The sequence below is a fragment of the Lynx canadensis genome, chromosome F2, assembly GCF_007474595.2.
Source record: "Lynx canadensis isolate LIC74 chromosome F2, mLynCan4.pri.v2, whole genome shotgun sequence".
Lineage (NCBI taxonomy): Eukaryota > Metazoa > Chordata > Mammalia > Carnivora > Felidae > Lynx > Lynx canadensis.
In genome coordinates, this window is record NC_044320.2 from 3,452,022 (window position 1) to 3,465,216 (window position 13,195).

General features: G+C 53.8%; 1 protein-coding gene across 4 annotated transcripts in view; it reads left to right on the forward strand.

The window, feature by feature from the left end:
- The window catches only part of TRAPPC9 (trafficking protein particle complex 9), a 575,975-nt gene that overhangs the window by 158,393 nt on the left and 404,387 nt on the right, over positions 1 to 13,195 (forward strand). For 3 of the 4 annotated variants that reach the window (XM_032592000.1, XM_032592001.1, XM_030303799.1), the window contains one exon: positions 3,977 to 4,129. The exons of the other annotated variant lie outside the window; for it this stretch is intronic. In XM_032592000.1, the coding sequence (XP_032447891.1) occupies positions 3,977 to 4,129 (153 nt within the window). The remainder of the gene's footprint in view (positions 1 to 3,976; positions 4,130 to 13,195) is intronic. 4 annotated transcript variants of the gene reach the window in all.

The window sequence follows — 13,195 nt, forward strand, 5'->3', positions numbered from 1 at the left end:
ATTCGCTCCTGTAATCTGCTTTTCTCGTGTCGCTTTCTTCCCATCTGTTTTAAGTCTAAATCTGAAACGTCTTGGAATACATTTGTCCGTTCCACATCGAACGCTTCCTGAGTGCTCCCCCCCCCCCCCCGCGTGCCCGGCGCTGTTCCTCCTGAGTGGGAAGGATGTTGATGGCACCTGACACCGCTGTGCTCTTGCTGAGTGCCAAGCACAGGGCTGGAAACTCCACGCACAGCTCCGCGGAGGGGCGCTGGGGTGGTCCAGCAGGACTAGCTAACATGGAGGGCTGTGTTTAAGGCAGACCTTGTTCTCATTGCTTTACTTTCATTAGCTCATTTCTTCTCCGTGACAACCCATTTTATAGACGAGCACACTGAGGCACGTGGAAGTTTGGTGGCTTACCCAAGGATACGCATCTAGAGCCAGGAGTTGAAGCAGGAGTTGACCCTGGCATTCTTAACCAGCATAGTGCCCTGCTTCTCAAGGGAGCGGAGATCCTCAAGGCAAGGTCTGGCCCGTCTTCCAATTGTTGACTGGTTGGTGGAAGAGTGAGCTGCTTGATGCGGGGGGTGATCTAACAGAGGTGGGCACTTGGAACCCAGAGGAGCCGAGTGGGATGGGAAAGTATTGCAGGAAAGGAGCCTTTGAGTCCGGTTGTGAGGGATGAGTGAGATTTCAGGAGATCTCGGGGGAGGAGCAGTGTGTGTGTGGATGTGTAACTAGGGCTTAGGGGGTGAGGCCGGGCCGCTCCTGTCAGGGCACGTCCGTGCCTTCGGGGCCTCATACTCTGGGTCAGCTGGAGTGTGCCGCAGAGCCCTCGCCCAGTTCCTGCCCGTGCCTGGGAAACCTCGGGCCTGATGGGACCTTCGGGCGGTGCGGCCTTTGCAGGGCCTCAGTATGTTGGCTCGTACTGGCGTTTCACACTCAGGTTGGTCAGTCCTGCTCGGCCGTTTAGAGAAGTCAGCGTGCACTTCGGTACCCCTGGGGCTTTGGGACCTGGCCTTCCAGACGTACAGCCCACGTGAGCTTCTGTCCTGGCTGCACGTAGCCCGGCATTATGATGCCCCTTCTGTTCCGAAATAGTTTACTGGGTTGGAGGGTAGAGACGTAGAGTATAGTAATCAGGCAAACTCGTATTTATAGAATGTGAGTTACTAGGTCGTTGAGAGCATTTGGGCCCTTTTACTGGTTTGGGAGCAGAGGCAGCAACTTCTCTGCAGTTGGGTGCTGGTGTGCTCAGGGAGCACACCCGGCGTGAGTTCTGGGGCTGCCGTTCAGACCAGGGGCCAGGTCAAACTCCATCGGTGTTTCCCAGAGGTGGCTGCCGCCCCCGCGGCTACAGGCAGAGGAGTGACCAGCAAACACGGAGGGTCTGTTGTGCGGGTGGCCATGCAGGGAGACACGGCAGGGCCGCTGGATGTCCTACACACGCAGGGCTGTGCCGGCACATACGTGACGAGCCCGGGCCAGCCACACGGGTTCCCGCTCCCTCTTTTTTCTTTTTTTTAATTTTTATTTTTCGGGGGGGGGGGGAGAGATAGAGAGGGAGTAAAGCGAGCGCCTGAGTACACGCCATCAGGGGAGGGGCAGAGAGAGAAAATGTTAAGCAGGCTCCACGCTCAGCGTGACCCTGGGATCGTGACCTGAGCTGAAATCAAGAGTTGGGTGCTCCAGCGACTGAGCCGCCCAGACGCCCCATCCCACCCTCTTTTTAACCTGCCTGACCTCTCCCCGCCTCCCAAGCCGCGTCTGCAGAGCAGTCTCTCCGGGGGTCGTATCTGTGGCGTGCGGGCACGTCCCCCACTGCCCCGCCTGTGGGGACTCTGCCCCATGTTAGGGTTGGTCTTGCGACCCAGGAGCCCTCGTACCTCCTACCCTTCCTCGGTCCTTCTGAAAGAACGCGGTCGTTCGGGCGGGGCCTCGGAATGCCCTGTGAGCCCGTGGAAGTGGCCGCCGTGCAGCTGGTGCACTGAGCACCTGTCGTGTGCCAGGCCTTGCTCTCACTAGCCGAATGACCTTGACCAAGCACGCCCGCCTTGGGCAGGATGGCTGTGGTGGGCATGGAGACGTAACCTGTGTGTGTGGAGCGTCTGACACCCCCGAGGCATGCAGTGAGTGCTGCGTCGACAAGCGGATGCGGCCTCTGAGCGCCTTGCGTGGACACCACCCGACCTGCTCCTCTTTGTTAGCATCTGCCTCCGAGGGTCCGCTGAGAATAAATGTGGTCTGGGAGGTGCGATGTGGCCAGAGTGTGGCCGACTCACTGGGGGGCGGGGGGGGGGCAGGCCTTGACTGAGGGCACCAGGTGACCTGTGTTCGCGGCCTGGGTTGGCCTTGGGCTCTGCAGTCAGCGAGCCCTGCATGTCTGTTTTCTTCAGTGTGGGTCTCAGTCAGGCTCCCCATCTTCTACTCACTTCCTGTTTGGGTGACTTCTGGGTCCTAAGAGCAGAACCTTATGTTTGTGCCTTGAGGTGCCTCCATGCAGGAAGTGAATGGATATGATGGCTCTGGAACCATTTGGATGCTCTGCGTTTCAACCAGGGACAAGTTACCTAATCTCTGTAAGTCCTGGCTGCCTTATTCTGACAGGACATTTCTCACCAATAAGTGGTTTCTAGAAGGGGAGACGGGAAGGTGGCCCAGAAGTGGGAAGGGCAGCAAGTCGCTTCTGCCTCTGGGACTGCAGGGTCTGTGGGAGGAGGGACAGGAGCAGAGCCAGGGGGCTGGGCCCTGAGGTGACAACCCCAGCAGGGCCTTCCTGGTGGACAGAGGAGGGGCCTGTTTTAATGATCTCCCATCACCTGGTCGGTGAGGAGAGGTTCCTGCCCTAGTGTTATGGGGACGGCCGAGCACATGACACCTGGGACGGGGCAGACGTAATGGCATTTTCTAGTCACACATACAGCCTGGATGAGGGGATAGCGTGTGCACGTGGGGCCCCGTGGGGCTGTGGGAGGTGGGTGGGCGCAGTTGGAGCCTGTGGGGGATATCGTTGACCTGTTTGAGTAAGGCCATGTGCTGGAGGGAGCTGAAACCCGCCACATAGCGGGGCGGTGGGACGCGGGGTGTGGGGGCGGCTGCTGGTGAGGCTGGTCCAAGCCCCTCCCCTCCCGTTTCCACCAGATGCCGAGGTAGTGTGTGACTTTGGGCCTTGATTTTAGGCCTGAAGCAGGGGTTGTCTGGCAGGCCTGGGAGCCACGAAGGTGACACGGCTGCTTCCAAATGGCACAAATGCCCCCTCCCCCCTGCCTCCTTCCTGTCTCCCTTCCTCCCCCTCCGTGCATTGTAGCCCCAGTGTTTATAGTGCTTCACACACACTGCTTTGCTTAATCTCCAGAGCAGCCCTGTGATGTGGGAGTTGTCACCCCTTGTCCACGCGAGGACACCTTGGCTTGATGGAGTCATTGCCCTCTATCTGTTCCAGTTAGTCAGAGACGGAGGCATCGGACCCGAGGCCATGTGACCTGACGTGCAGGGTCCGCAGGAGAGTGAGAGGCCCCTCTGCAGGCCTGTGCCGGGCTTGGCACCCAGGCCCGTACGTCTGACCCTGACCTCTTGTTTCCTGCGAGGCTCTCCTACTGACTGTGCTTCTCCCACTCAACATGGATGTTTCTCCACAAGGTGATACAACCTGGATCGTCCTTGTTGTGGGGAAGCTCAGGTCAGCTCTGATTCCACGTACGAGAGCAGGGGTACGCTGATGTGGTCAGAGAGAGGAGGCTGCGCGGCAGGGGTGGAGGTGAGCTGGCCCTGAGCTCAGCGCTCTGTGCCTCTTTGTGCCTCGCCCGCGGACACAGGCGATTGCCTTGCAACACCCACGGGTCTGGAGTTTTCTTAGTACTTTGATCTGTCACATTTTAAATGGTTTGCCTTCTCCTTTGCCTTTTGGAATGGATCAGAATTTTCTGGGGGGATTGGGAAGTCTCATGTTGCCTCAGCGACACCGTCATCACCACCACTGCCATTGTCATTGTAGAAAAACTGTATGGTGACTTCTTGAGCTGGAACCTGGAAGAAACCCTTGCCCAGTTTCCTCTGCAACCTGGGAAGGTGGCCACTTTCGTCGTCAACATCAAGGTGAAACTGGATTTCTCATGCCAGGAGAATCTCCTCCAAGACCTCAGTGACGGTGAGCTCCCCCCCAACCCCCCAGTTTTAACCAGAACGTCGTGGCCCCTCGGGCTTGCTGTTTACCCGCTGTAACCTGCTTGCCATTCATTAGCTCGAGCTGCTCGCGACTTTTCCTGGCATTTAGTTGGCCCACTGAGTTACTGTATAGATTTGAAAGTCATAAGGGTACTTTTTAGTTAAATCATTTCTTAATTTCCCAGTCTTTACTGTTTTGTGCTCCTTTGCCAGGAGGTCATCTCAAATTGGCAGAGCTACTGCATTTTTTTCAAGTATAACTGCCGTGATCTAATTATTTGTGACGATAAAGTTCTCTGTCAGAGTCTGGTGATTTCTGTAAGGAGGTGGTGTCTGGAGAAAATGGGCATTAATACTTGTTGTAGCGTTAGGACTAGCTGGTGAGGAGTCGGATTTCCTAGATTCATTGTGTCCACTTGTGAATGAACGTATGCGTTCATACGTTCGTTTGGAGGCATCGTGGTGCCTGTTCGTTAGCTCAGGCTGCTGTAACGAGATACCACAGACAGTGTCTCCGTAGGACAGAAATCGATTTGCCGCGGTTCTGCAGGCTGGGCGTCAGGGTGCCGGCACGGTGTCCCCTCCTCTTCTTACAAGGACACCAGCCCTGTTGGGTTATGGTTTCACTCTCGTGGCCTCACTTAACCTTTATCGCCTCCTCACAGTCCGTATCCCCAAACACAGTCACATGTGGGGTCAGGGCTTCAGCACTTGAATTTTGGGGGCCACAGACATTCAGTTGAAGGGTATTGTTTGAGACGGCGGGTTCTGTCACTAGAACTTCCCGTGTTGTTTTGGGCGAGTGACTCTAGCTTGTCTGTGCCTGAGTCTTCTAGTGTAAGTGACCGTCTCTAGGGTCGGTGGGAGCATTTGCACTTCACCGGGAGCGTGGTCAGGGCTCAGCGGCTGTCGTTGTACTCTGTCCCCCATCACTCATTTAGAGCGTGACGCGACACCTAACTGTCTCTGATTATGAAACAGGCACTGGAGTAGGCTCTCGGACTACAGAATGGGTGATGGTCGGTCGCCCGGAGAACAATGAGGGTGATAGCAACTAAGAGCTAAGAGGTTTACACAAATGGACCACTTAATTCTCACAGCAGCCGTCTGAAATAGGCGCTCTTAATGCCTCCATTTTACAAGTGAGGACCTTAAGGCCCAGAGAAGTTGACTAAGTCTTCAAAGGTCACACAGCTAGGAAGTGACAGGGCTAGGCTGTGAACCCCGTCAGCTGGCTCCAGAGTGTGTCCTTGTAACCCTTCTGTGGCCCGTTGTTGCCCAGAGGGTCAGCCAGAAAAATAAATACGGAACCGGAGCGCCCTGCGACTCAGGGACATCGTGAGGTGCAGCTTGCTTTATCTGGTTGGGACCAGTAGGGGCCCCCAGAGTTGATGGTGTGACTTGGGCCTCCACCAGGAAGTTTCTTCGATAAAGAAAAAGCATGGCCCCCAGGCCTTGCGAGGAATTGGTGGGTACAGAGGCCCAGAGGCCTGTCAGTTAGGAAGTGGGTTTTGCCTCCAGGGGCTAGATGCCTGTCTGTCTGTCTGCCTCTCTCTGTCTCTGAGAACGGGGCTCTCTTACCCAGCCGGTCTCTTCCAGCTGGACCTGGGTGCTTAGGAATGATGCTGTCCTGTTGAACCCGAGAGGTAGAGGTTAGTTAACGCTTCGCGTTCCCATCATGGGGAATTCTCTTCTTCCCTCTTGTCCCTCCAAGGAGTCTCCAGCCATACTGGCCACCTGTCCCAGGAGCATGCCCAGCTGTCCTGCCTCAGGGCCTTTGTAGGGGCTCTGCTCTTGCCCGAATTGCTTTCCCCCACAGCCTGCAAGATCCGCCCCGAGTTGTTCAGATCTCCGTCCAGAAGCCTCCCCTGCAGAGAGGCCGCCCTGACCCCGTCAGTGGGACCAGCACCTCTTCCCTCGTCATTCTTGTTGCAGACAAGAAATTGCCTTTAGAGGAGAAGTTTCAGGGAACAGGGACCCCATCTGTCCCGTATTCACCCTGTCTGGGCTGCAACAGAGAGAGAGCTGTTGCACAGGATGTAGTCAGGACGAGTGGTTCCTCCCCCTTCCTTACTGTGGGGGCTCTACCCTTATGACCTCCTCTCAATGTCATTACCTCTCAGGGGCCACACCTTGGAGCACTGTCACACCAGGGGCTAGGGTTTCAACATAGGGATTTGGGGAGGACATAAGCATTTAGTCCATAACACGCTGCGTGAAATTTGCTCTCCTGTACTCTGTGGTATTTGACCATAGCGAGGCTCCTCGTATAGTACTCATATTGGATTAAAATTGTTTGTATGTTATTAATGCAGGTAGAAAAGCCAGTTTGCTGTTGGACACTTTACAAACTCCGAAAATGTCAAGTGGACCTAACATTATACCAAGCCTGAATATCAGATAAGATGGATTTTTTTCTGCTTGTAAACTGCTTGATAGCACCAGAGTGCCCTCCTCTGCAAGTAGACAGAGGGCTGCAGACAGAGGTTCTGACTTGTCTTTTTCCCGAGAAGGGAGTTTGGCCGAGTAAATGGTGCCTGACACCTGTCCAGGGAGTGCTTGATTAGATGCTGTCCCCGGGGCCTGTCTGGGCAGATAGACTTCCAGCCGAGCTACCTGGCTGTGGGCAGGGAAGGACAGGACACCGACTTGGCTGCCTGCCGAAGGGGGCGCGCTCTCCCTGAGCGACACAACGGGAGGCCTCCGGGGGGCCCCACCTGTCTTCGTTTTGGTGGCCGTGTGAGCTTATGTGCTCAGGTGCACATAGCTTGTTATGTTAGTGCGTTTCCACCTCTTGTTACGGAGCTCTGGAGCGTGGTCTCTGCAGCTCCGAGCTGAAAGTAAAATTGTAATCTGAGATTTGTCGTCTGGGAATACGTTCTCCTGTCCTTTAAAATAAAACCGGATCAAAGAGAGCTAGGATAATGATCGCCGAGTTGTTTGTAAATGGGAGGCTGCCCTAATTTCCCATCAGTTAGCGATGGCACGTGGGTGACACGCAATGTGGTTGTTACGAACTAGATGCCCTCTCTGCTGATAACGGTGAACAGACGCTCTGGCTGGTCGTTTTCACGGCAGATTGTAGAATCTGAGGCACAGAATCTTAATGGCCACAACCAGGGCAAGTTTTGTAGAGGAACAAAAGCTGGGCACCATGGCCCACAGAAGACCCTTCCAGAGTATACCCTCACGTGTAGTTCAGGCTAAGGGGTCAAGAACTTAAGACACAAGACAAACAAACAAAAAAGAAACAAGAGACAACCCCCCCGCCCCGCCCCACCCCAAGCTCTCACACACAGAGGACGGACACGCCAGTGGTTGCCAGGGCGTCGGCGGGTGGGGGGACTGGTGAGCCAGGCGGATGGGGTTGGGAGTCACCGACCTGGATGAGCACTGGGTGACGGGTGGATGTGTTGAATCACGGTACTGTATACCTGGAGTCGACAGCTCCAGAGAGGCCACGTGTAGTCCTGCTTGGAGACACCCGTAAACTCGGTGACGGTGGCCTCTTGGAACTGGGAGGTGACCCGCGTGTGGCTCTCAGTCTGGCACTTTCAGAAGCCTTCATCCGGGAACCACTTGTGGACCCGATTTGCTTTTCCAGCGTGGACTCAGATTAACTGTGGGTACCGAAATTAGATGCCATTTGAAGAATTTAGAGCAATAAATATAGCTATCATGCAAACCAGGAGACTGGATTCAGTGTGCGTTGTGGACAGATGGAAGAGAATTAATGTTTATTGAGCAATGTTAGAGGCTGCACAGAAGCCTCGATCAGCCACTTTGTTTGTACAATTTCTATTTAACCTTCCCAACAGCTCTGTAAAGTAGATGATCTTACAAAACAGTTCCCATTTTGTAAAAACAGGTGGGGGGACTGTTCTAGATTAAAGGAGATTGAGGAGAGATCCCACAGTGAAATGCTGGATGCGATCCTAATCGTGTCCTGGGTTGAATAAAAATGCTCCGAGGACATTTTTGGGACCTCTGTGTTCCGGACGGGGCACGGGAGCCACGGACACAGCCGAGCAGGCAAGGGGCTCACTCACGCTCTCCCCGTCCCCGAGGGAGAAGTCTTGGGCCGGGGTCTGGCCTCTCTTGGGGTTGGGCTGGCTGTGCTGCTGTGGGAGGGGGACGCGGCCCTCCTCGGTGTGTCCACTCTTGGGTTTCTTGGAGCCGACGCTCGCCGCTGGACTCCCAGACTCCCACAGGGGCTCTCTCGCACGTGGGTGATGGACTAAATCAGTGTGCTTTGTGGGGAGGACCGTGGAAAACTGACTCCTCCGTGATGACGAGGCCACTCCCTGCAAAGTAGTTTTAAACTGCGTTAGTAATTATTTCGATGGGGATGATGTTGGTATTGGTATTCTGAAACTGTGTGGAATAAAGTGAGTGATTAATTTTGTGACCATCTGATTCTAGCATCTGGTCTTGAACTAGGACTCTTGTACGGAAGAGAGGAGGTAAGGGATGTAAGCTAGTAGAGATTAAGTAAGAGCCTTGTCGTCTAGGACTGGAATAAAAATGCCAATACGAAATTGTGAGGTATTTAAGAACCAGCCTGTCTGTCTGCCAAGGCCTAGACACTGACCAGCCCCAGAGCAGGGAGCCTTCCTAATCCCCACATCATGGTCTGGAAACCCTCCTCCCGACTCGGAAGCCAGGGTTCCTCGGAGAAGTGACCATTCCCGGTCTGGAGCTGGCAGTGTAGGAAGATGATCTTGGAACGTGGTGTGAAGGCTGTAGCAGGGACGCTGTCGGAGTGGGCTGGAGTCGTGTCAGGAGGGCCTGCCCGAAGGCACGGCCGCTGACAGTCTGAGGGTCACTGGGGATGACAGCTGTTCCGATCCCGCGTTCTTTGTGCTGCCAGAAAGCATCTTCCACCTTTGCAGATGACAGGGGACCAGTTCGTTATTTTGTACACGGTCAGTAATGAGTGTTTATTCTGCTTTTCTGTACACGTGCACCGTGGGACAAGCCAGCAGTTGATGAGGGGTCTCCCTTTACCCACATGTTCCAGCTAACGGTTGAGAAGGGATGATGGAATTGAAGTACCTTCATTTTGCAGTCCCTGGTAGGTGAGCGGACCAAGAAGCGAGCAGCCACGTCACAGAATAAGAGACAGCAGGACGTTATGGTCCCCCTGGGGGCAGAATACACACCTCCCGAAAATCACACCTGGGACAGGTCAGCCCTCTAGATCCAGCTATCAGTTTACAGGAACTCGGACGACAGAAAAACCTGTTCAGCGACACCAGTCCAGGCTGTAGGGTCAACTCTACAGCCCAACGACCTGGTTCTTACTTAACAGGTAGAGCATAAGGGGAAACAGGATGAAGTCGGGGACAGCTTGCACAGCGAGGTGAAGGTGTCAGTGCCACTCAGCGTCACACTGAAAGATGATTAAAATGGTGACTTTGACTTATGTGTATTTCATTCCCCACCCCCCAAAGGGATCAAAGGTCTTCCTGTAGTTAAACCTGGCTAGCTTAAACTTAAATCAGAGTAAATTTAAACAACATATTAGAAAATACGCACCACAACTAAGCCCAAGCACCCACGGCTGCATGCTTGGGTAGTAGGACAGTTAAGAAAAGCGCGGAGATGACTCCCGTGAAGTCGGGGCAGGGCTGGCTCAGGGGAGGGAGGACACTCTGATAGGATGAGGCAAATCCAGGCCTGCCGGGGGGCCTGGCCACACCCCATTTCTTGAGCCGTGCGGTGACTCCAGTAGACCTTGGTTTACAGCAGTATACATTTACTTCACGCAGCTTTTATGATAAAATGTTTTTAAACCAACAAAAACATTAGAAACACATTCATAATTTATCAGACCAGGTCGAAAAACAATTTTTTGCCAAGGAGTTTTTTCATCAAGGTGCTGTCTTGAAGAGCGAGTAAGGCCAGCTGCACGCGCCTTTCTCCGGGGGGACATTTGAGCACAACGAACTTTGAGCGACATTGACCGGTTGGTGCTTTGATTTTACTGGGGCTGATGCTTTGGATGAAAACCGTCTTCCGGGGCTGCTGCTTTTTGACAGTGAAGGGAAGCGTCCCCCGCTTTTGGTTTCCTTTCTAATCAATTAATTTGGGTGTCTCTCTCTGTACACTTTTTTGGCTCTCAGTTTTTTTAGGACAAATGTGATCTTTGCTGGCACTTTCTGTTGGACGTGATAACTGACTGTGGCATCTCCATTTGACTGTGGGCCCTGGAGATGCTCAGCATCCCAGACCAGGGGAGACAAGATGGTATCCGGTCTAGTAGTTTGTTTTGCCCCTGGGGAACCCGAGTCCCAGGAGGTGGACCAATGTGTTCAAGGCCCGACGTAATAGCACCAGGGTCCCCGCTCACTTCAGGCTTTGTTGTGTTGTTGTGTGCTCCTTCCCTCCTTAGGTAACAAACGGGATAATTCCAGGCGTGTGCGTTTGGTGGCCGTAGAGACGGCATGGCTGTTGTGGTGCTGTGGACAATTGGAGCCTAGGAAACTTTCGTAGCGGGCATGTGACACTAGTACGTTTAGCCGAAGCCAGACTCTCAACCGAATGAGCCTCCCAGGTGCCTCTGACACCAGTACATTTAGATGTCTTAGCACTCTTGGCGGGGTGGCGGGAGGGAGAGGGCGATGCCAGACCCTGTCCTTCAGATTATCTGTTGTTCTTGCATCTTGAGAAGATGCTGCTTGAACCAGCTGCCTTTGCTGAACAGCCTTCATTCAGTCTCTTGCACTTGGACGCTGCGGGGAGAGGGTGCTTGTCTGCATCAGGGAGTCCTTCCCCCGTCATTCAGAGACCTGGGATGGGCCTATGCCTTGTCGTCTGCTGCCCGTGTGCTGCATTCCTGGTCTTCTGACCTGCGCCTGCCATGCCTCCTCTGGGCACATGGCTTCTTTTCACAGAGGCCGCTGGGCAGGGCTCTCTGCTTCCTTCTCGCGTCTGGAGTACGTGTATATTTCCATCTGTTTGATCCTGGAGGAAGAGGTCTCTCCTTTAATCAGAGGCAAATTCTTTGACATGTGTTCAAGGATCCTCTCTCTTTGGGCCTTTAAATTTGACCACTTTTTTTTTTAAGTTTTTATTTATTTAATTTGAGAGAGAGAGCACGAGAGGCAGGGAGGGACAACGAGAGAGAGAGGGGGACAGAGAATCCCAAACAGTGTGGAGCCTGATGCAGGCTCAAACCCACGGACCGTGGGATCATGACCTGAGCCCAAACCAAGAGTCAGATGCTTAACCGACTGAGCCACCTAGTGCCCCCTGACCAATGGGTTTTTAGGTTGCAGTCTACGGACAGCATGCACCAGAGGCTGCTTGATAACATGCAGATTCCTCGGCCTGCCAGCCCTTCTCAATCCATCTCTGAGGGCACTGGGCTGGGGTCTGTGTTTCCGACAGGGTCCCCTGGGGACTCCTCTGTATACCAAGGCTGGAGCAGTGATGTACCAGTCCCTCAGTAATTATGCTCAATCTTTATCTTAAAATTGATATAACACAGAACAAACCCTTTCAAGCATGGGTTTCTCTCTAGCTGCTACTTTTCTCTTCCCTTCCTCGTCCCTGTCCTCCCCAGGCCAGGATCCCACTCATCAGCCCCCTGAGGTCTGGGTGCCCCTTTGTCCTCCAGACTCGCCCACAGTGGCTTCTCTCTGTTTGGCTGTATTCTAGCTAATGACATTCCTAAGTTGGCCCTTTACCCCCTTTTTATGTCATACTGTCCTAAATGATTTTAATAGTGCTGTGCTGAGGCTCCGAAATCTTTATTTCTGCTCCTGAATTGCATGGCTATAGTTGTAGCTGGCTTCCTGACACGGTCACGTGGCAGTGCCCATGGTTCACGTGCGTCCCCGTAAACTCCGATACACTGCAGCTCCCTGCACTCCTGCTCCTCGTCCTTTGCTCCCTCTGTGGACGAGAGCTGTCACCGTGCACCCAGAAGCGGCTGCTCTGTCACTGCTAAAGCTCCATCCGTTCACATCCCTGCGTCCTGTCTCCCGCTTTGCCTGCGAACCTTATAACATCCCATGAACTCTCCTCCCTGCCCCCGGCCTTGCCTTCTTGAATCCGTCTTCTGTTATGTTTTCGATTTTTCTCAAAAACCAATGTGCTCTGGCTTTGGCGTGTAAGGCCCTGTGTGATCTGGGCCCAGCCCCGCCCCACCCCCCTGGGCCTCATTTTTGCAGTCGCTCTCTTGCGTTTCACACTGCAGCCGTTTGAAACGCTGTGTTGAGCGGCTGCCTTTTCCTCCACCTGGAGTGCCCGTCAGCCTTCGCCTGCGAACCCCAGCTTTGCTCACCTCCTTTTTGAAGTCCTCTCCTGGCCTGGGTGTTACCTCGGCAGCTTTGAATGCTCTCAGTTTCTCCCAGACTGTTCCTGAACCCGGCACCGGGCCCGGCTCAGAGAAGATTCCCAGCAAATAGTTATCGGAAGAGCAAATTGTGAAGCTGCCTCGAGTGTCCCTGACCCTGAAGTCGGGCAAGGGAGAGCTGCGTGGGGGGATGATCAGGTATTGATTTCTGGATGTAGGGCCCTTGAGAGAGGGCACTGTGGGGCTTTATTGGGAGATCCTGGAGAACCATGGAGAGCTTTTCAGAAGGTTGCTGTGATGGAGGCTTTTGAGATGGTGAGTGAGTGGATTCACCTGGGTGTGGTGGATGACAGGTACAGTGGTTCAAGGGTAAGGCTCGTCGGTGTGAAGCAGGCAGAGCCTGGTTGGCTGGGGAGGAGGGCCTCCTGCAGGAAGGGGATTCAAAAGGCCCTCGTTGGCCTCTTTCCCCGAAAGACCCCGTGTGTTTGCAGCACAGACTTTAGTAGCTGGTCGAGCAGTGTGGTGAGTTCCTGTTAGAGTTTATTCTGTTCCCTGTGGAAGAATGCATTTCTTCCTGCCTGAAGTGTCTCATGCTTACTATGCTCAAGACAGGCTCTGCCTATGGGAAAATGGGGTGCTTTCCGTTCTTTGTCCCGAGTTGGAGACTTGTGTAAAAAAAAAAAAAAAACAACCCATTTTTACATTTGACATTTCATTATATTTTACTCCTTCACAATTCAATGATAA